Source organism: Morone saxatilis, unplaced genomic scaffold (assembly GCF_004916995.1).
Source record: "Morone saxatilis isolate NCDOM2014 unplaced genomic scaffold, NCSU_SB_2.0 Contig21, whole genome shotgun sequence".
NCBI classification, from domain to species: Eukaryota; Metazoa; Chordata; class Actinopteri; family Moronidae; genus Morone; species Morone saxatilis.
The window spans coordinates 21,020,327-21,047,736 of NW_023339774.1; the positions used below are offsets into that span (position 1 = coordinate 21,020,327).

Here is a 27,410-nt window from a genome sequence, read left to right on the forward strand (position 1 = left end):
ATATATATATCTCAAACTACCGCTTCCTCTCTCAACTGACAGAGCAAAAAGGGTCCAGGCAGATGTGCGATGTTTGTTGCAGTTGTGGATTGACAAGCAGTCTGGGTGTATAGTTTTTACTTTTTATTTTCACCATGTATAGTGATTTTTTTATTTTATTTTAAAAAAAGCTTTTCATCTACCTGAACTACAAGAAGGTTTAAGCTTCAGTTTCTTGACTCTTAAGGATGAAATCAGTTTTAAATCGGTGTTGGGTGAATCTAGTCGGAGCCTTGATCCTCAAAGCATCTTTATCCTGCTCTCTTTCCTACATCACTACCTTTATTTCTTTTAGGCTGCGTTGACTCGAGGTTGTAAGAGCTCACTTTAGCCGTCTTTATTTTGAGCGTAGTGCAGATCCTGTTGGGCTCTATAGGTGAAATGTTCTGTGACGTTTTATATGATCATGACGTAGCTTAGTGCAGTTAATTCAGCTGTGATTAAGACTTTTGTTTATCGGATCAGGTATGAGTGTGTAGGTTTTGTCCTAACCTATCTGCGCGTGGTAAATGTTGGACAGGTTTAAAGGAGAGTTATAAGTGTACTTTATAATAGGCCCATTATAGAAAATGGACATACTGTACATACAAACACTGACTTGAATGGAATATTCACAGCTACTAAGCATTGTCAGGTCTATCATTCAATACTGTACTGCTAGAAGTAACTTAAAGTTAAGTTATAATGTTGTCAGAGCAGGTGATGTCCGCTCTGTGGACAGTGTGCTGTGTGCGTAATGTGGAGCAGTTACTGTACCTCATCCATGCTTATGAATGTACAGCCAGGAGACAGATGTGTCAAACTATGCAGGACGTTCCTGAGCTGCAGGAACGCTGACGTGTTTCACACCTGTACAAGCATGACATGGAGCCATGATATCATCGATACACGAGGGGAGATTTTACTAAAAAAAAAAAACAACTCTAGATTTGGATCTGCATGCGCATCACAGTTTTTATTTTTTATTATTCTTTACATTTTCCTTTCTTTTGTCTTGATTTATTCTCCGTTTGATCAGGACATCGTCGCTTTTGAGAAGCTCTTGAACTGCATCAGACAAGAAGGGAAATCCTTTTAAAAACAAACAAACAAAAAAAGGGGGGCGGCGGGTGGCTTCTCCTCAAAATCAAACCTGGATTCAGCTCGACCTCAGATTACCAATGAGGAGTGAAAAGCCTGACTGAGTTTGAGGTTGACGAGGAGTCGCCCTGTAGACTAGAAATGGGCTGTGTGATGTTCAGTTGTGTAGCATTACCAGTGATGCCAGCCAGGGTATGACTGTGAGGGGAGGGATAGAAGCTTAGGGAACAGATGGAGTCCAAAATACTGTTTTTCTTTATTGTAATCATGAATAAGCACTTGCAAAATCTACTGTTTTCTTTTTTTTTCTTTTATGTTTTTCTTTTTTTGTTTTTGAAAGACAAAGATTCACAGTGTATTCAATTTTCTCTTTTCTGATAAGGCAAAATTCAGGGGAAATTAGTAGTGAATGTAATACAATTAGTTATTTTTTTTTTCACGGCTTTCAGGCTGTGACAGAAGGTCTAGACAATGGAACATAACAGAATATCTAATAAATTTGAACAAATAAGAAAATCAATGTGCTGTTTCCTGTTTTTGTGTGTCTGTCTCAGGGTGTTTTATTTTGTAATGTGCTTCTTAAACTTAAAAAATACATAAAAATTGGTTTAGAGAGCCCAATTTTTGAGTGGGAATCTGGAAATATTTCCTAAAATTCCTACAGACCCATTCTTCCTGATCAGAACTTTTCATTTTAAAATTGATTATTTCAGGTTGTGAACATTTTGGGATGAAAGAAAATGGGTTTTTACTTCCAACAGTGCTAACTTAGATTGTAACTTAGTTGTATTATTGTATATTTTGTATTAATCTGCAAAGTAAGCTGTCAGTTAAATGTAGTAGAGTAAAAAGTACAATATTTTACTTGAGTAAATATACATTTCACCACTGTATTTTGTGTTTATCCACGAGGAGGAAGGAGTTGAGGTATTTTAAATAATTTTTACGTATCTTTAAAACAAATCTGAGGTATTTTAAGTATTATAATACTGTACAAACATTTATCTGACAGCTTTAGTTGCTTTTATAATTAAGATTTTTGGCACACAAAGTTTATGATGATGATTAAATACAGTATAGACACAGCAGCTTCTCAAATGTGAAGATTTCCTGTTTTCCCTTTTAAGATATTAAATATTTAACATATTTGTAATAATTTAGAGGTTTGGAATTGTTGGTCGGACAAACAACACTTAAAGTTTATTCAACTCAAATAATTGTTTACTGATCTCATCAAAATGTTTCAGTAACAAACTCAGTTTTAAGGTTACAGAAACATTCCTGATTAATAACTTTTTAGTACGTGTTTTATTTGTATAAATTTATATTCAATGCATAACAATAACCGTAGAGAACAATTGAAAAAACATACAAGTTAGACATTTGGATGAATTTTCCTGATATTTTTATACATTTCTCTGTCTGTATTCTGTATTCTGTATTCTGTATCATTTTTAACAATCGTATTCAGACTTAAGAGGCTTCTTTTTTTTTACATATTCAGTGTTTTCTTCTCATTGTTCTATCAGCTCTTTGGTTGTTTGAACTTTTCTAACGCAGGACGAGACTGTTTATCAGAGACTGAAGCTCTGTGAATGTTCAGCTCTTCAAAGTTTACATCTTAAATAAAAAATCTAACCTTTAAAAATAATAATTTAATTTAGTTTTATCCACAGAACTGAATGAAATGCAGAACCTCCCCCTCGTGAAGCTTGAGTGACCCCTGGTGGGACCACTGACTGGACCAGGGGTTGGGCAACCTGTGGCTCCGGAGCCACATGCAGCTCTCTAGCCCCTCTCCAGTGGGTCCCTGTGGTTTTGACAAGTAAATATATGGAAATTAGTAGTTAAATTATTTCATATTTTCATATATCATTGTTGTAGGTCTAAAGTGATTCTTACATGCTCCAGTAAAATGTGCGTCATACGTTACCTGGAACCTTTTTCCAATCCTCAGTAGTGATGGCTGCTCGTCTTTAGTCTCCTTAGATATAATATTAAACTAATATGTAATATTGTGTGCACAGATTTGTTTTCTTTCACCATCAATGCTGCTGGTTCACTGGTTTGCTTGATAGTGCAGAGAAAAAATAGCATTATAAATCTTTTATTTTATAAAAATGGCACTTAGATTTAAGAATTGTGTGTTTTTCAACTAATCAGAATCAGAAATACTTTATTGACATTTGGATGAATTTTCCTGATATTTTTATACATTTCTCTGTCTGTATTCTGCATTTTTATCATCAACAATCGTATTCAGACTTAAAGGGCTTCTTTTTTACATATCCAGTGTTTTACATGTTTTCGACATGGTTTGGGTTTTTTAAGTGCAGTTTTTATTGATTATACATGATTATACCTGAGTAAAGGAGCCAGGGCTGCAGATCCGATGTCAGGATGGGGGGGCACAAAAGTGATTTTGTTTTTTGCCATATGCAACTCATACCATGCCACCATGAATCACAGCTTCATAGAGGCTCGTCATATCATTCAAAAAGTACTGCACAGGGAATCATTTATTGTGCTTACCTTTCTTGTTTATTTGTCCTAAACAGCCAACAGCGTGTATCACTGCTTACTTAACTGTTATATTAGTAAATCATACATTTGTTCAATTTTGAATAATTTAAGGGTATTTTTATTGGGGGGGGGACAATTCATGTTTTTCAGAAATTGGGGGGGACATGTCCCCCCCGTCCCCCCTGGGATCTGCACCCATGAAAGGAGCTGACTCCGTCCTCCATGCAGTCCTCCTCACTGACAGTCTGCTGCACAACAAAAAACAAAAAACAAAAAAAAATCCTTTAATCGCTCCTAGTGGCAGCTCTCAGCGCGCATGCGTGCACACTCACCCAGCAGGTAAACTCCACCATGGCGGCGAGAGGCCATGTGCAAGACCCCAACGACCGGAGACTCAGACCGATATACGGTGAGCACTCAATGGGGAGCCGTTCAGTACGGGTGGGGGGACGTTATTAGACTGTGTACCGGTGCGTGTGTGTAAAGTGGCGGCTGTCGGAGGCGGTTTGGTGCGGGGGGGCAGCGGTGCGGCCCCGGCAGCTCCAACCGCGGACTGTGCTGCTCGCAGCGCCCGATGACAGTGCACCTTCCCCGGCCTGCCACCGCGCCGGGGAGGGGGTCGGGGCGCGGGTGAAACCGCGGGTGAAACCGTGTGTTCCCGGTGTTATAACGGGTGTTGGCTCCCGGTGGAGACGGTTGTGTCGTCCGGTTGTCCTCAAAGTCCAACTATCGGTCGCTGGTTTGACAGCTAGTCTGCGAGCTAGGTTGCTAATGTGTCAGCTAGTGAGGACGAGCTGACACAAAAAGAAAGAAGTTTGTTTTATTTGTGCTGGTTGTTCGTCAGTCTGAATATATGTGTATAAATATAAATAGTGTGTTTTATTGTCTTGCAGCTGTAGCTCAGTGTAACACGGTTCGCTCCCTGGTAGGTTGATAATAAGGACAATGCTTCAGAGCTAACTCCTGTTAGAGCCAATGTGCTGCTAAATAACGGAAATTATGGTTTTATTCACTGTTTAATAATCCCACCTGTTTACCTGTTGTTTTATACTTTATTATTATGGTTTTAATCGAGGTTGTGTACTCCATTTCCAAACAGAACCACATTTTTTTTGTAGTTTTTAACGACCTTAACATTAAAACAGCAGAGGGTTACAACTTTGTCAACTTCCACATCAGCAGGATGACATGAATACACCTGAATAATGTTAATAACTGAGGAATCCCACCTGTTTACCTGTTTTATACTTTATTCAGAGGTGTAGTGTTGTCTGCAGAAGTAGATTTACCCTCAAAGTCAAAAAGTCCTACAGGATTTCAAAATAAATCTCCTGTCCTATCCAACAGGACTGTGAAAATCTACAACAACCTCATATTTTACTGCAACAATCACAAACAAAACGCTCAACAACAGCAGGAGTCACAGCTTTATCCACACCATCACAGCAGGATGACATGAACACACTCAGTTACTACGTTACGCTGTTATCACATCCAGTATTATCAATGACGGAGTACAGGGTTCAGTCTACAGGAGGTCTGTGACTAAAGCTGTATATAATGAACATATTACTGCTTCTATTTGTGTTATTTCTTGTATTTTTCTATTCTTTCTTGCCATTTAAATTGCATTTAATATGTTTAGGAGGAGTCGGACCAAGCTTCCCCCTCAGCAAGGTTGTTTAATGGAGCCTGTGTAATATTTTAAAGTGTCTTTATCTGCACCAATAGAAAAAACCATCTAATCTAAACTCTGTAGGATTTTAAAGAAAGATAAAAAAGACTTTCTAACTGCTTTTACTTCATCCCACATTGTTTCTTTTAAGCGGCGGTCCAGCAGAAGATAAACGCCCCGCGTTACAAACTCACAGCTCACTCTGGTGTTTGCACTTTGTTACTTAACGTCTGCAGCTTTCCGTTTATTTCCTCGGGATCATTATGAAATGAGTATCAGCCACAGAAGAGGTGCAGATTGTGGACCAGTATTGATTGCACAGACTACATAATTCATAATGCTTAATGCATTCCTGCATTATGCATCCACTCCTGAAGACTGTGCCACTCCTTCTCCATCCTCTGACTGAATGATTCACATCACAGGGGGGTTACAAGTTGGTACAACCCAATGCTGACTGAAAGTGCACTACACCACTAACTTTATTACTCTTTACTGTTAATCCTCGATTCGATTTAATTTTCCATCTTTTTTTAATATTACTATTAATGCATTCCTTATATGTTATTTACTTTTTTTTTTTTGGCCTTTTCCTATTCTGTTTCGGGGGGCTTTTATTTTNNTATTTTGAAACCGTAAACAGAACAAACATTAAACACGTGAACATAGTGAAATGAAACAACACAGAATGATGATTTGATTGTTTCAGCACACTCCGAAGAGACCCAAGGTTAGTGTTCATGGAATATGTACTTATCAATGTGCATTTTAAGCCTTAAAGTCATTCTGGACTGTAGATCATCTGTTCACTTGCTCAGTTGAGTTCAGTTAGTGTTAATTGACGTGAATGAACGACAGAATACTTCCACACTGGTGATTTCAGAGTAGAGGGGCTTCGATTGGGTCGGTCGATGTGTATTTTGTCACCGTGTTTGGACCTTCACTGGGGATGAAGCGGTTTCAGCTCGTCCACCTGCAGTGAAAAGAAGCTGTAGTGAAAAGCATGAATAAGTAAAGTAATCTCTCTTTCTGTCTTCCTCCTCCTCCTCCGGAGCTTCAGGGCTGCGTTCGTCTGGCAGCCGAATGAAGTTGCGATAGGAAAGTGATACGTCGGTGTTCCTCACAGTTCGGTAGGCTTTCGCCCGCGTTTTGGCTCCGCTGTGGTGATGGTTCGAACAGAGAGAATAGACATGACATAATCACAGTGTACTGTCTGGCTCAGTTAATTTGGGCACCCAGCTGTCCTGAAGGGGCTGAGGTGTCTGTGTGTCACTGCAGTTCAACACAATCGCTCAGATAGACGTGTGTAGTTATGTGACAGCTTCATTATCCGTTTATCATTTCTCAATTTATAGATCAATCGTTGGGTCAAAAATATGCTTTAAACTCGCAAAGAAATGTGTCACTGGCTGTTTGGATCATCAGTTTGTTGTTTTGAGTCATTTCCATAAAGAAAATATGTCTAAATTCTTATTTCAGCTTCTCAAATGGGAATACTTTCAGTTTTCTTCAGTCTTTTATGACTGTAAACTGATATATGACGTATGAGGACGTCACATTGGACTTCAGGAAAAAGTGATCAACATGTTATGGACCAAACACTAATGGAGAAAGGGATCTATTGTTAGCAGCCGTGTTGCACTTAACTAAAGTTGCTTGTTTCGTCGGAGCAACTGTCCACTCGCACATGAAACAAAGAAAATCCTCAGAATTGAGAAGCTGGAACCATAAAATGTTGTTGCAGTGACGGATTTATTATCAAAATACTTTCAGAATAATTTTCTGTTGTTCAATTTGTCCATTAAATGACTAATTGTTTAATCTCCAGCAGTATTTAGTCACTATTTCCCATCGAATTCAAACTCTATTAATTACGAGCACCTTCATTAATGTTGTCTCTTGTGTTTTTTTCCCAGATTACCTTGATAATGGCAACAATAAAATGGCAATACAGCAGGCAGATAAACTGCTGAAGAAACATAAGGACCTGCACTGTGCCAAGGTGGGTGACCAAGGAACAATGAAAGGTTTCTGCTTTACAAGAAATAGCCTTTTGAAAGTCTGCATCTCTCCATATATTACTGCGGGACACGTCGGCTGTTGGCTCACACACATTCCCAACACAGCGGTAGGAGTGCAGCCGTTTGCTCAAGGACACTTTGACAGGGATGAACACATGCTGCTGCCTCAGGGGTCGAAGCTGAGGCCACCCTGCTGTCAGCAACACCTCACCATGTGTTGAAATGTTTACCCTCGGTAACCAGGTGAACTTCTGCAGGTCGCCCCGTGTTGTCAGATACTGCCATTCATGACCTAAAAGAAACAAACTGTATTAGTCCACCATTCGTCACGTTTATTTCTTTCACTGTCCTGACAATGAAGGCTTATTGAACATTTAAGGTCTAGAAAGATTTGTCTTTTTCTTTGTTGTCCTGAATTTATTGAGCCCTGGTTCAATGGTTGGCCCCATTTTTGACTCTATGACTCTTAAACATGATAAATTGTGACCCCCTTTTGTACAGGTTGCCTTCCTGAGCTAGAGAGTTTTCCCTTCAAAGTTTTTAAAGAGTTTTTTTGTCATTTTAAAACCAGTTTCAGCCATCCTCACCCCCAAAACCTGATAAATAAACTGATACCTGCACCACAGCAGAACTCTAACCTTATCAAAAGCGTCATTATGACTCAGTTTGAGCGTGTGTTTAATTAATTCCAACATACAGGCTGCAGGTTACTCCTCTTTAATGCATCTTAAAGCAAATCCCATCTATCCCAAAGATAAAAGCTGCAGCACCTCAAGGACCAGACGCAGTGACCGAAGGCTGACCCTGAAGTCAGCTGCAACTCTGACCCTTTAAGCAGTGAACGTATCTCAGCTGTTTGACCACAGTCTGCAGGCTGAGGCTGTTTGAGCCTCTTACAGTCGTCTCACCATATCCGACATTACCTGCAGATGTAATGAGTTAACAGAGGCCATACGGTTCTTATTCAACCGTCTTTATGTGAAACAGAACCTGTCTTTACTTTGATTATTCTTTTATAGCTAACAAATGCCAAAAAGCGTTATTAACTAATGAATTTGTTAAATTAATGTTACTCGGAGTCATAATCTACAATCTGACAGTTCTACTGTGAGGACAGAACGTTGTGCAGTGGTGTATTTAATACGATTTAATTATCATTACCCAGGCAAATGTGGCAATTAATAGTGGTATTGATTTTTAGATGCAGCCCAACGTCAGACCACGAAACCCACTGAGGGAAATGATTAGATAGTATTAAATGTGGGGATTTTTCATCCGTCTCATCCGTCTCTGGACTCGCAGGGAAAATCATTGATAATTTATATCGTTTTAAATTATTAGGTGTCAAGGAATAACCCGAGTGTTACACAGAACCATATTATTATTATTATTATTATTATTATTATTATTATTATGGGTAGTCGTCGTTGGAAAGGGAGGGAGTTTCATAAAGTCCTCGGCAGGTGATTGGATGAACCGTCTGTCACAACTTCAACAACCATATAACTCACATTTAACCAACATCTTTCTCCCCCTTCAGTGCCGTTCTTCCCTCTTTTAATGAATAAATCCTCTACAGTTCAGGTAGGACTGATGCTAGCAGCGTCTACACTAACCTCTTTAGCATTACAGTTACAAACAACCAGATTCACACTCGGATTTCCATTTCCCTCCAGGCATCATCTTCTCAAACATCCTGCATGAATGTGATTTTCTGCAGAGGTCAGGCTATCGACAACACCGTCTCACTCTGTTGTTTTTGTCCTGTAACTCTTTATTTCTGTCCTCCCTTCAGGTCCTAAAGGCCATCGGCCTTCAGAGGACCGGAAAGCAGGATGAAGCTTTCACTTTGGCCCAGGAAGTCGCCACTCTAGAGCCCACGGATGACAACTCGCTACAAGCTCTGACTATACTTTACAGAGAGATGCATCGCCGTGAGTACACACACACACACACACACGCACACACACACCACACCGACACCACACACACACCACCCGCACCACACACACACACACAGAGGCTGGTAATAATACTAGAATGACTGCATGTTAGAAGTTGCGCCTGTCGTCCGCAGCGGAGTTGGTCACCAAGCTGTACGAAGCTGCGGTGAAGAAGGTTCCTCTCAGCGAGGAGTACCACTCTCACCTCTTCATGGCGTACGCTCGCGTGGGCGAGTACAAGAAGATGCAGCAGGTGAGAAAGCTCTCGTCCGCACTTGCATATAAACGTGCAAACACACACGTGACTAACAGCTGTGGCTTTTGTGCTCCATTGGTAATTTAAAAAGATGGACACTTAATCAGAATAATGAAGAGGATGTTGACGACTGCATCTTCGCCCCTTTACAGGCAGGAATGGCCTTGTATAAAATCGTCCCCAAGAATCCGTATTACTTCTGGTCCGTCATGAGTCTGGTGATGCAGGTATGGCCTTTTTTTTTTTTTTTTGCTGTTCACGTTCCTAAAATATTATTATTCTGAAATGAACACACAATGCTGCGTTGGTTGTTGTTTAGGCCATCTCAGCACAAGATGAAAGACTGGCCCAAACCATGTTCCTGCCCCTGGCTGAACGCATGGTGGAGAAAATGGTCAAGGAGGAGAAGATTGAGGCAGAAGCTGAGGTGAGGAAGGCGTCTATGTGACCTGAGCGATTGCTGTTTGATGGGTCATGATGATACATATTAACACTTAGATTAAAATGTCTTGTGGTGCTTTCACACATAAGCTGTTTGGTGTCGGTAAAACAGACCCTGGTGCGTTCGTTTGGGACCAAGCAATCAGATACGTACAGGTTCGTTAGGGCGGCACAATTAATCTAAATATCATCAACATGACAGTCCAATATTCAAATTTTTGGGTAACCATGTATGCACGTCACCGCTGCTATTTCCCCTGATTAGTAAGTCAAAAGCTGTTGAAAGTGCTGTGCTCGTATCACTCTGTGTTCTTTCAGTTCATTAGGTCCTTTAAAAAGAGCGTCACAGCCACAGCAATAAGCCCCAATCATTACTGTACGAGACGCTTCCTTTTAGTCCTTTTTGCTGGATGTGTGAACAAACACACACTGAAAATGGGGCTGTACATTTAGTTTAATTTTCCTCATTTGTAAAGTTAGTCAAGGTAAATTTTAAAGGCTTTACAATCTGTACTGCATACAACACCCTCTGTCCTTTGACCTCATGATTGAGATAAGGAAAAAATACCCCCCAAACTGAGCGACCGTGTATAGAATAAACATAAAATTACAGTTTGGAGAGTCCTTATGAAAAAATTATACATTGTAAGCATGTGAAGGTTAGGGAATGAACATATTGGCCCAAAGACAAATGTCTTTTTGAAGATATAAAAGACTTTCAGAATAATCCTGTCGGAGGTTTCTCTGAGCTTCTTTTTGTTCAAAGAAAAGAGTCGTCAGCCTTGAAACCTGGTAAAAGTGAAACATGAAATACTTCCCTTAAAGCATAATATAAATTCCTCTTTTGTGTTGCCTGTCAGTCAGTCACACATTCACATTCTCTCCTGTTAAGCTGTTGAAGCAGTCAGAATGATGTTTTTATGTCTTTTTGAGCCTCTCTTCGTGACACTGTGACAGCAGTAATTCTTGGTAGCTTGACAGATTATTCGGTCTGTGTCTGCAAATGTCTGAATTAGTTTCTATCATGTCACACAAGTAGCATGTCAGAACTTTATAAACACTAACAGGGCTGTTTAACTCACAATAAACAGACTTAAAGACGCTCACTAGCCTAGCACAGTCGCCTGTAGACCGCTGTTACACCCGCACATTCCTGATAGCTTCTTACATTCGGGTTGGTGCAGTAGGTCGAGTTTTATTTCTAACTACAAGACAAACAGATGTAACAGAGTCGCTGGCACTATTTACATGGCTTTCTGGTGTTTTTGTGTGTGACTGTAGGTGCAGCTGTATTTTATGATCCTGGAGCGCCTGGGAAAGTGTGTGGAGGCTCTCGAAGTGATCAGGGGTCCACTTGGAGGTATTTATGTGTTCTTCTGTTCCTCCATGTTTAATCACTCACAGGGCGTATTAGTGAATAACATGCCTGATTCTCCTTTTCAACTGTTTTTTCCATTTGTTAAAGTAGTGGATGGTACCAGTTACTTTTTAAGCTTTACTTCAGGTCGTGGTTCTAAGATACTAAAGGGCCGATACTGAAAGGTGGAGTGAAAACCCTGCAGACCACTGATTGGTCGGAGAGTATCGTAACTCGTTCGACACAGGCCATCCTCTTGTGTTTGCATCGCGTTGAAGAGGATGTCGTGGCAGTTTCACGTGGCGTTGCTATGAATATACTGTCTCATTTGTTTATTAATGAGGTCAAAGCACATTAATCAACGTCTCTGTAAATGTGCCGTTTGTTAGCCAGGAGGCTAATTTTAAACAGTTGTCCTTTTGCAACATGTTCTAAAATCTGTGAAGTGGCAGGTTAAGAAATACAAACAAGACAGGAAGACAGAACGCACTGGTATGTGTATTGATTTCATTAATTGGATTAGTTTGTCTCCCTCACCAAAGAGGAGTAGATGGAAATTAGCTTGTAGCTAAATTTGGTAAACTCGATCTCTTTGTATAAGATCTACATGGTCTTAAACTAAATTAATAATATGTCTGTATCTGTATATTCCCACAGAGAAGCTGACCAGTGAGCTGCAGAGCAGAGAAAACAAGTGTATGATGCTCTACCAGAGACTACAACGCTGGCCGGAGTGTAACGCTCTGGCCCACAAGCTGCTTCTCAAAAAGTGAGTTTAGGCCCTTAGACCGGATGTTCACGCCTGTCGTCTGTGATTGTGAGAATAAACCACAGACAAGCACGTAAGTTACAGACCTGTGTGTTTCTGTTTCCAGTCCTGATGATTGGCAGTTCTATCCCTCCTACTTCGACTCGCTCTTCCACCTCATCGATCAGTCGTGGAGCCCGCCAGAGGAAGGCGACCAGTGAGTACAGAGTTCAATATAAGCCAACAGAAACACACGACATAAAGATTTTTGAGTTGAGTTATTGAAGAGCTCTGACCAATATATGTACTGAGCAGGACATTGTGCAAAAAAATAAAGGTCAGTCTAGCTGTAACAGAGTGGAACGGACGTGCAGGGATTTTTCTTTCGACGTCATAATGAACCCTCAGACACATAAAGTCAATGCTAGGCCTACCGGGAAATGATATGACTGTTTGTGAGCGAGGGCTGTCCTGAATTGGCCACAAAAACTTGAGATCCTGGAAAAAGATTTCTTAAAAAGAGTGGGAACCCTGTAAGAATGAAAATGTTGTTTGAAAAGGAGCCATCTTTATTGATTCAGTAAACTAACATATCACACAGTTTCCACACATCCTGGAAAACCTGGACATTTAGAGACTAGTTTTCCATACATTTTCTGTAAAATAAAACAAGTTGTGCGTGATTTGGACTGTTACTTATGGGCTGTGGACAGATGAATGTAGTCAATTTGTCCGAAACCTGCAGTTTATGACCATTTGTAAGCAAAATGCTGTTATGTACTGTCAAGAAAAACTCCTGGAAAATGACTTGTTGGGAGCCTTGAATCCAATGACTAAATGCTGCTGTAGAAACAAACAATTCAATTCAATTCAATTTTATTTGTATAGCGCCAATTCATAACAGAAGTTATCTCATGACACTTTTCAAATAGAGCCAGGTCTAGACCCGAACTCCTTAACATTGTACAGCAGACCACAACAGTTACCCCATGACAATCCACTTGGGCGACCAGGGGCAATTGAAAATCAACTGCCTTTTAACGGGCAGAAACCTCGGCACAGACCTTGGCTCTAGGTGGTGGTTCATCTGCCTTGACCAGTTGAGAGAGAGAGAGAGACAGAGAGGACGAGAGACAAACAGATGTACAGCAACATACAGAAGCAACAAGACTACGATTAGACCAGTAATGATCGCATGACGATCATGGAAAAAGACGGGTGACGACGGCGACGGCAGCACCACGATCACGAGCCAGCGACAACAGCCAAGCCGCGAAGCAACAAGACAATACGTCAGACAATCAAACTAATAATAATAACACTACATATCCAGTGGATATTAAGCAATGCAAGTCTAGCAGGCATGGCAGGAGGCTCCACCAGGATCCATGAGAATCTGCAGGACGATAAAGCACAGATCTCGGGGAAGAAGTTGAAGTTGATAGTCATTGATTAATGGGACGATGAATGATGCAGAAAAGAAGGAGGAGGTAAGAGAGGAGCTCAGTGCAGCCATGGATGTATCCCCTGGATATCTAGGCCTATAGCAAGCATAACCAAAGATGTTCAGATTCCACCTGATCCAGCCTGTTGAACATATTAAGCTTTTATTCAAAAGAGAAATGTCTTAGCCCTACTCTTTAAATGTGGAGGCAGGGTGTCTTGCCTCCCGAAACCTTCGACTGGAAGCTGGGTCCACAGGAGAGGATGCTTTTGTAACGAAGGCTCGGCTCCTGTTCTACTTTTAGAACTATATGAATCCACAAGTAAGCGCCCAGCATTCAGATGAACGTAGTGTTCTTAGGGGTAATATGTACTAGAGACTCTTCCCAAACGATTATGAAAGGGCCTGACCATGAAGAGCTGTTATAGGTGAGAGATGGATTTAAATTCTTATTCTAAGAATTTAACAGGACTCAATGCAGAGCTAGAAAACAGGAGAGATGTGATCTCTTTTCCTATTTGTTCCTGTCAGTACTCGGCTGCAGCGTTTTGGATTTTTAAGTTGGCTGTCTTAATGGACTTATTTTAGGGCAACCTGATAACAAGAGAGTTGCAGTAGCCTTGAAGTAAATGACAATGAGAGCGAGGGCGCTGCTGAGACATGTCAGTGACAGAGAAACCTGATTGAATGTGGGCATGTTTATTTTTAGTGTTTACTAGTTCTATCCAGCTGTTTTCAGATGTTAATTGAAGGGATTTGTAATCCTGGAAGGGTCATACATGCTGATCCCAATTTATCTGCAGTAAGATCAAATATATCGGTCAGTACTCTAACATAATCCCACGATGACGGCAGGCCAGGCTCGCGCTGAATTATGACAAGTCACAAACCGTTTCACCCATTCCTGCTCAGAGCATTATGCTGGGATGACAAGGTGGCTCACTAACAGAGACCTCATCCTTCAACCAGACAGCCCGAGTCTAGAACACCTTGTGCCTGCAGGAGTCCGACCTGCTGAGTTGTCCTTGAATCTCTGTGAGCTCCTTCAGTCCTGCTCTCACTTTGGAGGGCAGCACATGGTATCATATCATGGTACATACTATCCAGCACTGATCAGTCTCTCTCTCTGTCTCCAGCTGTTCGGAGGGTTCGGTACATCACACTGTGGGTGAAGTGGTGAGGTTTGTGGAAGAGAGAATCAAAGGGGAGGACGGCAAGGATTCTCGTTCACTCAGAGGACCCTATTTAGCTCGGCTTGAATTAATCCACAGACTGAGAGAACGGGGCTGTCCTGAGGAAAAACTGCTAGGTAAAACACGGATTGTAAAAGCACTTTCTTTTGCCCTGTCCCTCACCCCCGCTTTAACATTTGTATGTGGCTTTGAACAGGTGAGCCTTTAGAGCTAATGGTGCAGTTCTTTGCAAAGTTTGGAGACAAACCCTGCTGCATCACCGACCTAAAAATATACCTCCACCTGCTCGCTCCTGATCAACACGTTCAGGTGAGTTAAAGCCCCTGTTGTTTAACTCTAGTGAAGTGAAGGGCTGGGCTGTGAGACGCTTTTCTCTCCTCGACTCTTCAGTTCATTAACCGTCTGAGTGAACTGGTTCCACTGGGGGAGCTGGGAGAGGAGCGATTCGCTTTTCCAGAGGACACCAAAGCGCTACAGAGGCATTTGTGTGTGTGTCAGCTGAGTCGAGCGCTCGGGCTGCATCACTCCCTCGACGTGGACGGAAAACTGCGGCTTATCGCGGAGCTCAAAGCTCACTATCGCCATGGACTCAAGTTTGGTAAGAACACTTATTTATTCTTACACTTTATGGCATTAACATTTGTTCAGGATAATCAGATTGTACACGGAGCAAAGAGACATAAAAACCTGTAGATGCAGCACGTTTCATGCTCAGTGGCCAGAATATTGGAAGCCCCCCATCATCATCATTTTTCTACCAAATAATCCCAGAAACTAAAAGTCCCTGTTGCATATTGGTTTTTATGTTTCCACTAAGGATGTCATGATAGCAGAAGTTTAGTAGTTGATACAAATACTATTGAAATTCCACCAAACAATGAATCCCAACACACACTTTTTGATTAAAACAATTACAAAAAACAACATCAACAGTGGCATGTAGCCTTCAAGTAATAGGAAAAAATAACGACTCAACATATTTTTTTTCTGCCGCAACAAACTGGCACGATGTTTCTTTTCAGGAAAGAAACAATTCAATATTGCACTTAATGCCGAACCTACAAGAAGTCCCAAATAATTAAGAATTGGTTGCAGACAGTGTTTTGCAAGTTTATAAAGAATCTCTTAACTCAACTACTCACAAAATTGCACAATTTCTAAAGGGAGGCTGGTGAAAGAAGTAGCCTATGTTTACTGTGTAAAATTTGTTTACATGTTTATCGTCAATAAAATGTCGTGTAAATGGTAAAATCTGTTGGTGTTTAAACACTAGCTGCTAAATGTTGGCAGGTAAGACTCACTTTACATACGGATTAACCACCGGTACAACGACAAACTGACACACACACAGAAGGAAGAACTTAAAGTACTTGCACTTAATGCCAAATTTACAAGAAGGCACTGATTTAATGATTCGCCGTATCGAGTTTCTCCTCTACAACTCTAAAAATTGCACAATGTTTTCTTTTGTAAGAGAGTCTGGGGATATTGCAGTTACTAGTTCAATAGTGAAATCAGTTGAAACAGTGTGTTCACAAACATCTGCTGCTTATCTTGGCAGGTTGGAGAGCCCAAACACGTTGTTTGCATCACAATGAGCCAAATGGAAATCAGACAGCGTGTTTTCTGTGTAGTTGCAGGATGTCAGTTGAGTAGGCGGTCCTTCGGCGCGGCCCAGGACGCGTTCACATTCACACTGCTGAAAGAATGTGGTCACATGTGGATCTCAGTGTGTGATAGATGCGTGTGGGCTGCATTCATACCTGTACATAGAGCTGTCCTCTCCTCTGATCGATCACCCAAACTGCATGTTATGTCAGGTGTTGGTCTGCAGCCTGCTTTATCCATGCATGATGGGTTCATTACCTCATACTGCTGATGCCGCACCATAAATCTCCCATTGTGGTCGCTTTGTCCACTGCTTTCAGTGTATGGAAGTATGGCAGTCCACCATGGAGCACAGAGGCATTTGCAGGGTTGTGTGCAAACCAACTGGTCATTATATACGATAACTATTGACCTGACATTTCCCATCATAAGGTTTCCAATAAGCCATCCTCAGTAAGCCGTTCACATGCAAAGCCATTTCAAATATTGTTCATGTACTTGTTTATGTAGCGACACATTTGTATTTGGAAAGGACAAAGCAGGGGTCCAGCCTTCCTGGTCACTGAGCATATGGCAGCATTAGCAAGCTTTTTGAAAACCTTGTTGGAAACACCAGTTTTAATGCAGCTCGGATGTCGGCTGGCAGCTCGAGGAGCAGCATGCTCGTCAAACATTGTCAGGATACGTGTGTGTGTGTGTGTGTGTGTGTGTGTATTATTCAGTGTGTGGGGATGAAATCTGTTTTCACTTAGTCACATTTTGAGGACTTAACCTCCCATCTGGGACTAAAAACCTGTGTTCCCCCCGACAAGGTTAGCAATTTGTAGTAGAGTTAAGACTGGTTTGTGGTTCATATTAGGGTCCAGCATTCATGAATGTGACAGAAAAACAGATTCAGGCTGCTAACATGGAGACCAGCCGTCTGGATTTTAAAGGCGTACTATGCAGGATTTTCCTAAAAATGTCATACATACATAATCCCTTGTGATCAGCACTAGAAGTGTGTGGCAGCGTGTGTATCTGCAGAGGCTCTGCCTTCTTATTTAGCGCTCAGAGGTTTCTGTAAAAACCCAGCGACGAGGTTACATCGCCGTCTCCGTCTGTCTCTGCTCGCTGTCTGTCTGTTGGATGTGTAACCCGGCTGCAGTGTGTCAGTGTCGTGTTTCGGGGGCGGACAGGATGAAGCTACTTCTTCAGCTGCATTCACACAAAAATCCACAAATATGGCTTCTTCCTGCAGGGTTGTGCGGAGGTGTGGCCCGTGTTTATTTGTGCTGTGGAACGTAACCGCTGTGAAACAGTCAGAGAATAACATTTTATTTCTCTGATTCACTGCTTTGTTCTCCCTCCCCCTCATTCATTCTCTATGTAGCTCGACCAAAGGTGCTCTCTCTGGCTCACTTGAGCCGGGGAGGAGGGGCCAACTTCGAACGGTGCGTTTACAAGCAGCAGCGGACAAATCCTGCATAGTATGTCTTTAATGAGTATAACACAAGTGTATTTTTAGTTTTAAGGTGTAAATGATTAGAATCATACTTCCATATGAGTTGGATACAGACGTGTCTGTAGCAGCAAGCATTGAAACATTTAAGAGTTGTCACTGAATGCTTTTATTTGAATCTTTTTGCTAATTTTATAATGTTTCATGTAGGCAAAGTTCTTGTTTTGTGTTGAGGGATAATTGAACAGTGACCTTTGGCTTATTTTGTTAGATATAAAAACCGCCTGTCACAATAACTACTTTTGTTGGACGATATATTCTCTATAAACAGTATTATTGTCATTTTAAGACCATTTTATGCCGCTGACGTAATATGCATTGTAATGCAAGTTTACCCTTTCAAAGAGCAATGAACTCATAGTTATTAAGAATATTCAGACATTGGAATTATACAGTAAAAAATATTAAAATATCCTTAATAAATAAAACATAAAGACATAAATAAAATTGACTCTGTTAATGAATAATGTTTGTTAATAGACAATATAAGTGAAGAAAAAACTTTCTGGGTTAATGTTGACTAAAATGTTCTTAAACAATAAGTTGATATTGTGACAGCCTATAATTACACACCATATATATTGAACTTTATGGTATTATCACAGGGTTTATTACTCAAAGTAAGGTTTGTTATTGTCTTGGTGTTTAAACTTGAGTATCGTATTAGCGCCGCTATAAGAACAGTACGGTTTTATCACTGCTGCCTTCCTGTGAACATTTACTGTGTATTAGTTGTGACTGGTTGATCTCTGTGTTTAACAGGGAAGAACGCTCTGAAGACGGAGCTGCAGTTCTCGGATATGTATTGTCTCATGGTAGCTCACGTATACGTCGACTTATGGACGGAGACTGGTGAGTTTCCTTTCTCTTATTCCACATCCGTCTCTTGTTTCCGTGTCTCTAAACATGTCGCTGTGTGTGTTGTAGGGGATGAGAACATGGTGTGGCAGGGTTTGGGCGTCCTCCAGGAGGGTCTGTCTCACAGTCCCTCCAACGCCCAGTTCAAGCTGCTGCTGCTGCTCCTCTACTGTCACCTGGGAGCCTTTGAGCCGGTAGTGGACCTTTACTCCAGCCTGGACGCCAAACATGTACAGCACGACACCATAGGGTCAGTCCATGAACACAGAGACACTTTAATGACTTCTGTATTGTTTGAAAGTTATTTTACAACATTCAGCTGCAGAGATTATGACATATTATAGTTTTCTTTCTCTTGTTCAAATCTTACATGTTGTGTGTTTTTGTATTTGCTGGGGTCCTTAAAGGGGTTCCAGGGGTTTTAAACTCACTATAATTTAATTAACTAACAGTTTCAGCTTAATGAAAGAATGTATAAGAATGACTAATGTGTTCGTAAGTTTCACACTCAAACAATTAAACTATTTATTATGTGTAAGCTCTGTGTGAATAAACCTATAATATACATACAATTAGTCAATAAAGTGGTGAAAAATGTACCATAACAAAGAACATCCAGTATCTCTTTAACAATAGCTCCTCCATCTGTAGTGGAGAGAAGTAATAAATAAACAAGCAAACACACAATTTGCATGATTGCAGCAGATTTCTTTCATATCTTCACTCACTGAGTGGTGGGAAATTATTTGCTTTATCGGAGGAGCTTTAAAAGCAAAGTTTGGTTTATTACTACTGGAACTGTCAGTTGTGACAATTGTGTGTTTCTCTGTTTTATAATAAGTTACCACAACTGTACAAGCTCTGTCAGAGAATGATTTAAAAACTGTATATTTTAATAAGATCATCATCAGTGAATACTGTTTTTACTCCTGAGTCTTAAAGTAGAACCAAAAATGTGTTAAACTGGGAGTCACTGACCAGCTAAGACTGATTTCCATCTCAGAGACACTTGATAGATACAAGCCCAGACCAGTTTATGATCAGTAAAAATGCTTTTTTCTTTTTCCCCCTCCAGCTTTCTGTTAACGCGTTACGCTGAGTCACTGGGTCAGTTTGCTGCAGCCTCCCAGTCCTGTAATTTCTCCCTCAGGTTTTTCCACTCTAACCAGAAAGATGTAAGTCAATCCCACTTTGTGATTTCATTTCTGACACATTAAACACTCTTAAAGCCAGATTCACACGTTCTTATGTTACCTTGTGCGGCTCATTCCTTTAATCAATCTCTCCTTCCCTCTTTTCTCCTCCCACCAGACCTCAGAGTATATCATCCAGGCGTATAAGTACGGCGCGTTCGAGAAAATCCCAGAGTTCATTGCTCTCAGGAACAGGTTGAACCAATCGCTGCACTTTGCCCAGGTCCGCACTGAGAGGATGCTGCTGGACCTGTTCCTCGAGGCCGATATGTGAGAAAAACCTCGAAACACGCAGTGAATTGTATCGACTTGTGTTGCTGGAGTTGAATTCTTCATGTAGATTTCGTCTTTTCCTCATTTTGTCTTCCAGTGTGTTGAGTCTGGAGGAGAGTGTCAAGGCCATGTCTTTGTCTGCAGAGGAGGATGACATCCCCTGGGATAATATGAGGGACAACAGAGACCTTACAGTTTTTACCAGCTGGAACCCTAAAGAGAGGTGTGTGATTATTTTAGGGATACAGTCAACAAAACCTAAAATACATTTGAATCTAGTTTTTGACAATTAAATTGAAGCTTTTTAACTTGCCATCTTTTATGTTACCATGGTTACAGGTGTTGTTCTGTATCTCTGTTGCTAGGATAGCGAGAAAAGGCCACTGTTAACCTGTTTATACCAGACTGTAAAGTCTTATTCACAGTTTTATCTATTCCCCCCAAAAAGTAGGAAAAGAAAGTATAAACTTTCTTACTGTTTGCAAATATTAAAATCTGTCCTGATCCGTTCTGAGTTAACTAACAGTAGTTATTATCACTATACAGACTTCATACTGAATCTGAAGGCTGATATTTCTTTCAGTTTGGTCTCAGTATTATCAGGATTTTATCATTACATTTAGAAAGACTGCACGAGCAGCATCCTGCCACTGACTAAACTCACAAAGCTGCTATAAGGTCGGATAACATTTATTCTTTTAGCGGACGTATAGGTGAAGATTTGAAGATGGTTGACAGCATACGTAACTTCTGCTGATAATTAACATAAGAGACAACTGATTAATTGTGTAATTTCAGTGAGACTGAATGAATTGAATCCATTAATCTGTTATTTTGGTAATGTTAGCTCACTGGTAACACAAGCTTACATTAGTGTCAGATGTAATGTTATTGTAATACAGGATTCAGCTCTTTAGTTCAGGTTGAGCAGCTAAATCAACTTCTGAAGAGGAGATGTGTTTTTATTTATTTTATTGTACATAATGAATTGTATTTTTTATGAATTTCAGTGTTCTTTTTTTTTCTTTTTGTTTTTAACGCTTTGACGATCATTGTTTTTGATGTTCATGCCGTTAAAGAATGAAGTCTGATCATTGAATATAAATATATTTCTAATAGTGACTTATTCATATGTTCATTGTTCCATCTGCCATATTATCGTTTTTAGTTTTCAGTTGGTTCCTTTTTATTTACTTTCAGTCTGACTTTCATTGTGGAATAACAGTGAATAATCTTTGCTCTTCCTCTCTCAGAGAGCTGACTGACGAGCACCGGCGTCGGTCTCTCGATGAAGAGGCCGTCTGGCTGAGAATACGCTCTCTAACTCTGCGCCTCCTCGCCTCTTTGGCCGGGTTGGGACACACACCCTCGCAACAAAACTCTGTGATGGCCAACGAGAACGGGATCGGAGACAAGACCTCGATCCTCAGCAGCCTGCTCTCGCAGCTCAACCAGACTCTCCAAACCGCCGTGCAGATAGCAGAAAAACGCGTACAGGTACGTAGGGGCGTGGAGTTGTTTAAAAGAACACATCTGGCACACGTCCAAGGTTAAAAAATAACTGTGCCACATACATTCCCTCTGGCCTGGCTCTCATCTGTAACAACTCTTATCTACTCCTGGAAGAAAGCTTTTCCAATCTACTGCTGGTCAGACTTTAGTCGCCTGTGTCTGACGCATATTAATGAGGAATGAACCAGACCAACTGCTGACTGCCAAGACATTTTTGTGAGCCTACTTCCTCTTCCCGTTGCAGCTCAGCATGGACTCAGGAAGGAGGTTCAGCTGCATGAATTGTCTCATGTAAAATGGATGCCCAAAGAAATTAGACTGGAGACTTCCAGACTCTAGTTTGAGGGAGATAACTAAGCAAAAGAAGAAAGATGACAGGATTGTTCATAGAAATATCTTCCTCGGGTTACAGAGAATATGGGATTGCAAGAATTCCAACAGCTTTCTCCTAATTAAGGGCAAATTTTCATTCCAAACTTTAGTAGATGTGTGTTTGTTCAACTCCGTAAAAATCACGTTGGATGATAATAGTTTCAAATAAAAATCTCAACATAATCACCCAGTTTTTTAATCCTTACAGTCCTGCTCAGGGCTTCATTTTAATTGTTTGGTTAAGTGTTGTGCATTTGGGAAACCTGCCATCTGGGCTGCAAAAATAGGACAGATACTTAGAAAAAAGCAATAACCTAGAAATGGCTGAGTAAACAGTCTCCAACATTCCTTGAATGGATCGAAATAGTTCAGGAAACGTATGTGGTTGACTTTATCCTCGAGAAAAGCCCCTAAAAAATGTGAAAAACACTGTAAAACCTATTTGAATCTTAAGTGATTGTGTTACTTTATAATCTTTAGCGCCCTCTGCAGTACATTTGAACAACTCCATGTCAGAACTGTGTGGAGTACGTTGCTGTAATGGCTGTCTGTGTCGTTCACTGCAGTATCCATTCTTGGGACCACCCTCCACCCGCCTGGCCCCAGCTCTGTCCAGCGGGAGCTGTCAGTGCCAGGCCGCAGCCCTCCAGCTGTCTGTCCACCTACAGGAGCTGGAGACCGTCGGACTCGGTGAGGACAGGCGGCGGCGACGTTAAACTAACTTCTTAATTGTTGCCTGACGCTTTTATTAAAGCTCACCGTTGTCTTTCCTCTCTTTAGACGAGTCGTCGGAGCTTCAAACCCAGATCTGTAACGGTTTCAAATCATTAGTAGTTCAGCTTCAAGGTGAGTTAGCAGCTGGATTTTAACAGTGAACTCCTCCTCCTCTGTGTCCGCTCTGCTTCATGTTTCCTCTTTCTGTCCACAGAAATACTGAATAAATGCAAAGGGGATTTATTGGAAATGAAAGAGGGCAAATTAAAAACCTGGCCCTCCCTTTTAGAAAACCTAATCTTCTTTGTTGAGGTGAGACTGCTTCCACACACACACACACACACACACACTGATTTCACACTGATGTGTTTAAGTTGTAACCTGTTAATGTTGTTCTGCACAGACGGTGTGCATAGTCTTGTGGATGGCTAGTCACTGTGCCAAGATCCTCCGACCACTCAAGACTAGTCTACAGAAGAAAAAGAAGAAGAAAAAGGATACAAACACAGCCCTGGTACGGTTTGAATCCTCTCACACATCCAGTATAAGTAGTTCACAGTCTGAGCTGAGCAGCACGTTTTAATGGGAGCCCTCTGCTGATGGTTTGTGTGTCCTGCAGCCAGCGGTGGTTTGTGGGTTCCAGGAGCTGACGGGGGGCTTGCAGGACCTGCTCACCCAGGCTTTGGAGCACATAAAGGGGCAGGAGACTGGCGTGACAGCCCTTAAACTGGCCAGTTTAAGCTTGGAAGGATACCCACAGGTTAGTTTCTCTTTTCCCTTCCTCTGTTCAAATCCACAAAAGTACAGAGTAGAATAGAAACCCTCTGTCCATCTTTGATTTTATGGCAAATTAATTTTATTTAGGGATGTCCCAACCTGATCTGAGTCATTTAATGTTAAATATCTTCCAATACAGACTCCCGATCTGATACTTAATCAAATAACTTGTCTAATAAAGGTGTGCAGTGTGTACTTAAAGTACATTATAGTTGTTCAATTAAATCCAGTGTATATACTTGCCAGTTGAACAGCTCTGCACTGAAGCTGTTCCTTAATGTTTCTACACAATAAAGTCTAAAATAACAAACCTCCAATCTCTCTGTACTCTTTTTGCTCTTGTCGCTGTGTGGAGGGAGTTTCTCTCTCCAGCTGAAGTGCAGCTACACCAGAATATGTTGTTATATCGATTATCTGACTGTGAGATTGCCTCTTTTGCTCTGTTTCAGGATGAAGCTTCGTTTATGAAGTCTGCAATGGACAAGGTGCAGAGCAGTTACCTGCGCTCACTACAGGAGGTGGGAGATCTGCTCAAGAAGAGAGCAGAAACTATAAAGAACCTCAAGATCTGAACACCATCACACGCCCCAAATAAAGACGACTATACCCCCCACCCCACCCACACACCCATCAGCCCCCCCACGCCCCCAAACGCCACCGTCTGTCAGCCCACCAGCTAACCCACGAGTCCCCACTGTCCCCCGCTGCTCCGACAAACCCCCGCCCCGTTACTGACCTCCTCCCTTCCTCCTGCGTCTTTCTCGCCCAGCGTTTGTGAGCTCTCAAGTCTGGAATTTTTTTTTTTTTACTTTTCTTTTTCACTTTTCAAAACACACCTCTGGGACATTTGCAACTCTTCTAATAATAATAGCACACAAGCTTGTAAAGTAAAACTCATGAATTTATACAGCAGCTATAAGTGGAAACGAGGAGAGAGGAAAAAAAACAAACAAATGCTCATTTAAATATAAAATTAGGTAAATAAGCAGTTTTAGATGAATCTAATAAATTATTGTATATAGTAAAGAGCAACTACCACAACAATATAAGACAATAAACCACTATTCTGTTCAGTTACGTTTCCTCTTTATTCCTCAGTTTGTTTTTCTGGTCAACACACACACACACACACACACACACTGGGACTGTTAACACTAAGGAGGAAAGCTCTTTCAATGTGCTGCTTTTCCAGCTGTTTCTCTCCGTCGAGAGAGAAATGGGCACAACCTTTTTGCATTGAACTGACGCACTCTGTGGAAACATGGACACCTGCAGACTGAAGTTTCTCCTTCATTCTCACAGTCTTCTCCTCTTTTCTTTTTTCTTTTGCTTTGTGTATCTTGTGTGTCGCTTTGGTACTGAGAGTGGACCCACCACCTGTAGTTGCAGTATTATAAAGAGCAGCGGTGGGATGAGTTTAATAACCAGGACTCTTCTTCTTTCTTTTTTTTTTTTTTTAAATATGAATTATCTGCCGCTATTCTTTCTTTTCTTTACTTTTTCTTTTTTTTTTTAATTACTAGTAGAAGTGGTGCTTGTAAACATGTCTATTAATGTGGAATTGGGTTGTTCCAGCACACGTATATAAAAAAAATTAAGAAATCAGGCATGGATCAAATAATCAGAATCCTTTAAGGCTGAACTGATTCTAATATTTAAGTGCGAATATCTTAAAATGGATGTTCACCAAAGCCAACTCCAGTCACCCACGATGCTTCTGGCACTGCAGGCGCGGAAAGACTTTCTAGCAGCCTTAAAGTCATAACTTTTTCATGGATAATCATGTCTGTAGGTGGCGAAATGACACATTACAGGAGCTAGAACGCGTCTTCTGGTTCAATCTAGAGCAGAACATCGAGAGGATTTTGTTTACTTTGACCCAGATCTGATTGTACAGGCAGTTATTTTCAGCCAAGAAGCAGCTCTGTAGAATATATTCATGGTCTGGGGGTGGCGAACCCAGACAGGTTTGTGTTACACAGACAAACATTGGACCTAATTGTAAATAAAATAAAAAAGTTGAGGCAGCCTTTACAAAAGTACGGTGTGAACGGACATTAGTGTGTTTTTAAAAAGCAGCTGCAGTAGATATTAGGAGATTTGTCCTTTTGTTCATGTTTTTGTCATTCCCGCTTTATCTACCCCCCCCTCCAAAGCCCCCAGAAACGTCTAATGAACCAAAACAATTTCAATCAGCTTCAGCATCTTCTCAGTTTGTGACAAAAAGAGCATCTTCTATCTACCAATGAGAAACTGACCCCGAGAGACGAGCATACAGTGACATAGTTTACAGAGATCACCACGCAGCACTGATGGACGACTGCTGGCACTGCAGGTAGTGTGCAGTTGGATTATTTTTTCTTTTTTTCTTTTACTATGTTATTAAGAATTTGGCAGAGCAATGTGAAAATGTGAGTGAACGGCGAGTCCTGTTAGTCTTGTATACAATCGCACACACTTACTGCTAATAAATGCCTTTTTTTTTCTGAAGACTCGATCTGTTTGAATGGATCCGCGGCCGGAGAGAGAAGATGTTTGTGATCTGATTACATGTTGTTGTTGTTGTTGTTGTCGTCGATGTTGTTGTTGTTATTGTTGAGGTTCAGAATAATGGTTGACAATCTGGAGTGTCATCTCACCACCTTCTTTTGTTAGAAAATGGAAAACAGAAACACTGGAATGTCAAAGCTTTTTTTAAATAAAAAAAAAGTAAATGTGAGAATTTGGTTGTGAAATGTTTTGATTTGTTTGTTTTTTCAGGTTGTAAAGTTGGAGTCTCAAACTCAAACGCACCAAACAAACCGTGTATATAACGGGGTCATTTATAATAATATGAAACAACTAGAAAAGAAATAAAATAATCTTTCAGGCTGGATTAGATTATATTTGGATATTCCCCCGGGGCGGCAGTTTGGGACCCCTGTTGTTGAGCTTCTTTGAGTTCATAGACAGAAAATTAATCTTCAACTATATCAGTAATTCATAAATTGTTTCAGTCCAACATTGACTGCAGCTGCTCAGATGTGAGGATTTGTTGTTCTTTTGTCGTATATGATATATTCACTGAGCTTAAACTGGTCAAACAGTAATTTGAAGAAGACGTCTTGTGCTGCAAAACTGGGAAGTTTTCACTGTTTTCTTTCGTTTTATTGACAAAACGATTGATAACGAGACAATAATTGTTGATTTCAGCCACAAAGTAAAATCATTTATTATGATGCAAAGTTAACATATTTTGTCAGTTGGTTCTGATGTTGCTGTTGACGGACTCCCAGTTATACAGAAATTAATGAATTTATTTAAGTTTTGTTGAAATTTAGCCTTTACTGAGCTGAATTTATAGCACTTAAATAGGGCTGCATGATACGATTAAAAACAATCTCATTGGAATTAATTTGACAGATATTGTGATTGCGGTATGATTCACAATTAGTGAGAATGATCAGTTTTGCATCACAATTTGAATTTTCACATAAATACAACATAAAAAGACACATTGGATATTAATAAAACTCCTATTAACATCTTAATATCTTGATTATGTGACATTTGTTGGGGTCTGTACCAAACAAACACGTTCTCTTACATCTGGAGAAGATCTGTAGGCCAGGACTTCTCTAAAGAACTACAATCCTTCATTAAAATACTCTCACATTTTACCTTTATATAAAAACAATGTGATTTTGATAATATTTGGATTAAACATTTTTTTTTAATTATCTACTGCACATTTGAGGGAATAAAAAAATACATACATTCATATCGATAATTTTCAAAGTAAAATATGTTGATGCTGTAAATTCTGTGTTAAATTTAAATCCAATTTCAACAATTCAGTTGCTTACATTTAAAATCCTTTTTGGCCTTTCTTTGCTTCCATAC

General features: G+C 40.5%; 1 protein-coding gene across 1 annotated transcript; it reads left to right on the forward strand.

The window, feature by feature from the left end:
- The first annotated feature begins 3,917 nt into the window (after positions 1-3,917).
- On the forward strand, positions 3,918-25,714 carry naa25 (N-alpha-acetyltransferase 25, NatB auxiliary subunit). The gene is made up of 24 exons (XM_035667783.1): positions 3,918-4,051; positions 7,234-7,319; positions 9,134-9,272; positions 9,416-9,534; positions 9,690-9,764; positions 9,857-9,964; positions 11,260-11,338; positions 11,993-12,104; positions 12,211-12,300; positions 14,664-14,836; positions 14,917-15,029; positions 15,111-15,318; positions 18,592-18,681; positions 18,757-18,937; positions 19,763-19,862; positions 19,999-20,150; positions 20,251-20,376; positions 21,407-21,650; positions 22,604-22,727; positions 22,818-22,883; positions 22,966-23,063; positions 23,155-23,265; positions 23,371-23,511; positions 23,978-25,714. Exons 1-24 carry the CDS (start codon positions 3,994-3,996, stop codon positions 24,098-24,100), a joined length of 2,916 nt encoding a protein of 971 aa, XP_035523676.1. The 5' UTR covers positions 3,918-3,993; the 3' UTR covers positions 24,101-25,714.
- Positions 25,715-27,410: the final 1,696 nt, after the last annotated feature.

What these genes read in the sequence shown, in the direction of transcription:
- naa25 (XM_035667783.1), top strand. Translation starts at nt 3,994, where the DNA reads ATGGCGGCGAGAGGCCATGTGCAAGACCCCAACGACCGGAGACTCAGA. An exon ending in AGGACCTGCACTGTGCCAAG is followed by an intron (nt 7,320 to 9,133) that starts GTGGGTGACCAA and finishes TCCTCCCTTCAG; the next exon opens with GTCCTAAAGGCCATCGGCCT. An exon ending in AGTACAAGAAGATGCAGCAG is followed by an intron (nt 9,535 to 9,689) that starts GTGAGAAAGCTC and finishes GCCCCTTTACAG; the next exon opens with GCAGGAATGGCCTTGTATAA.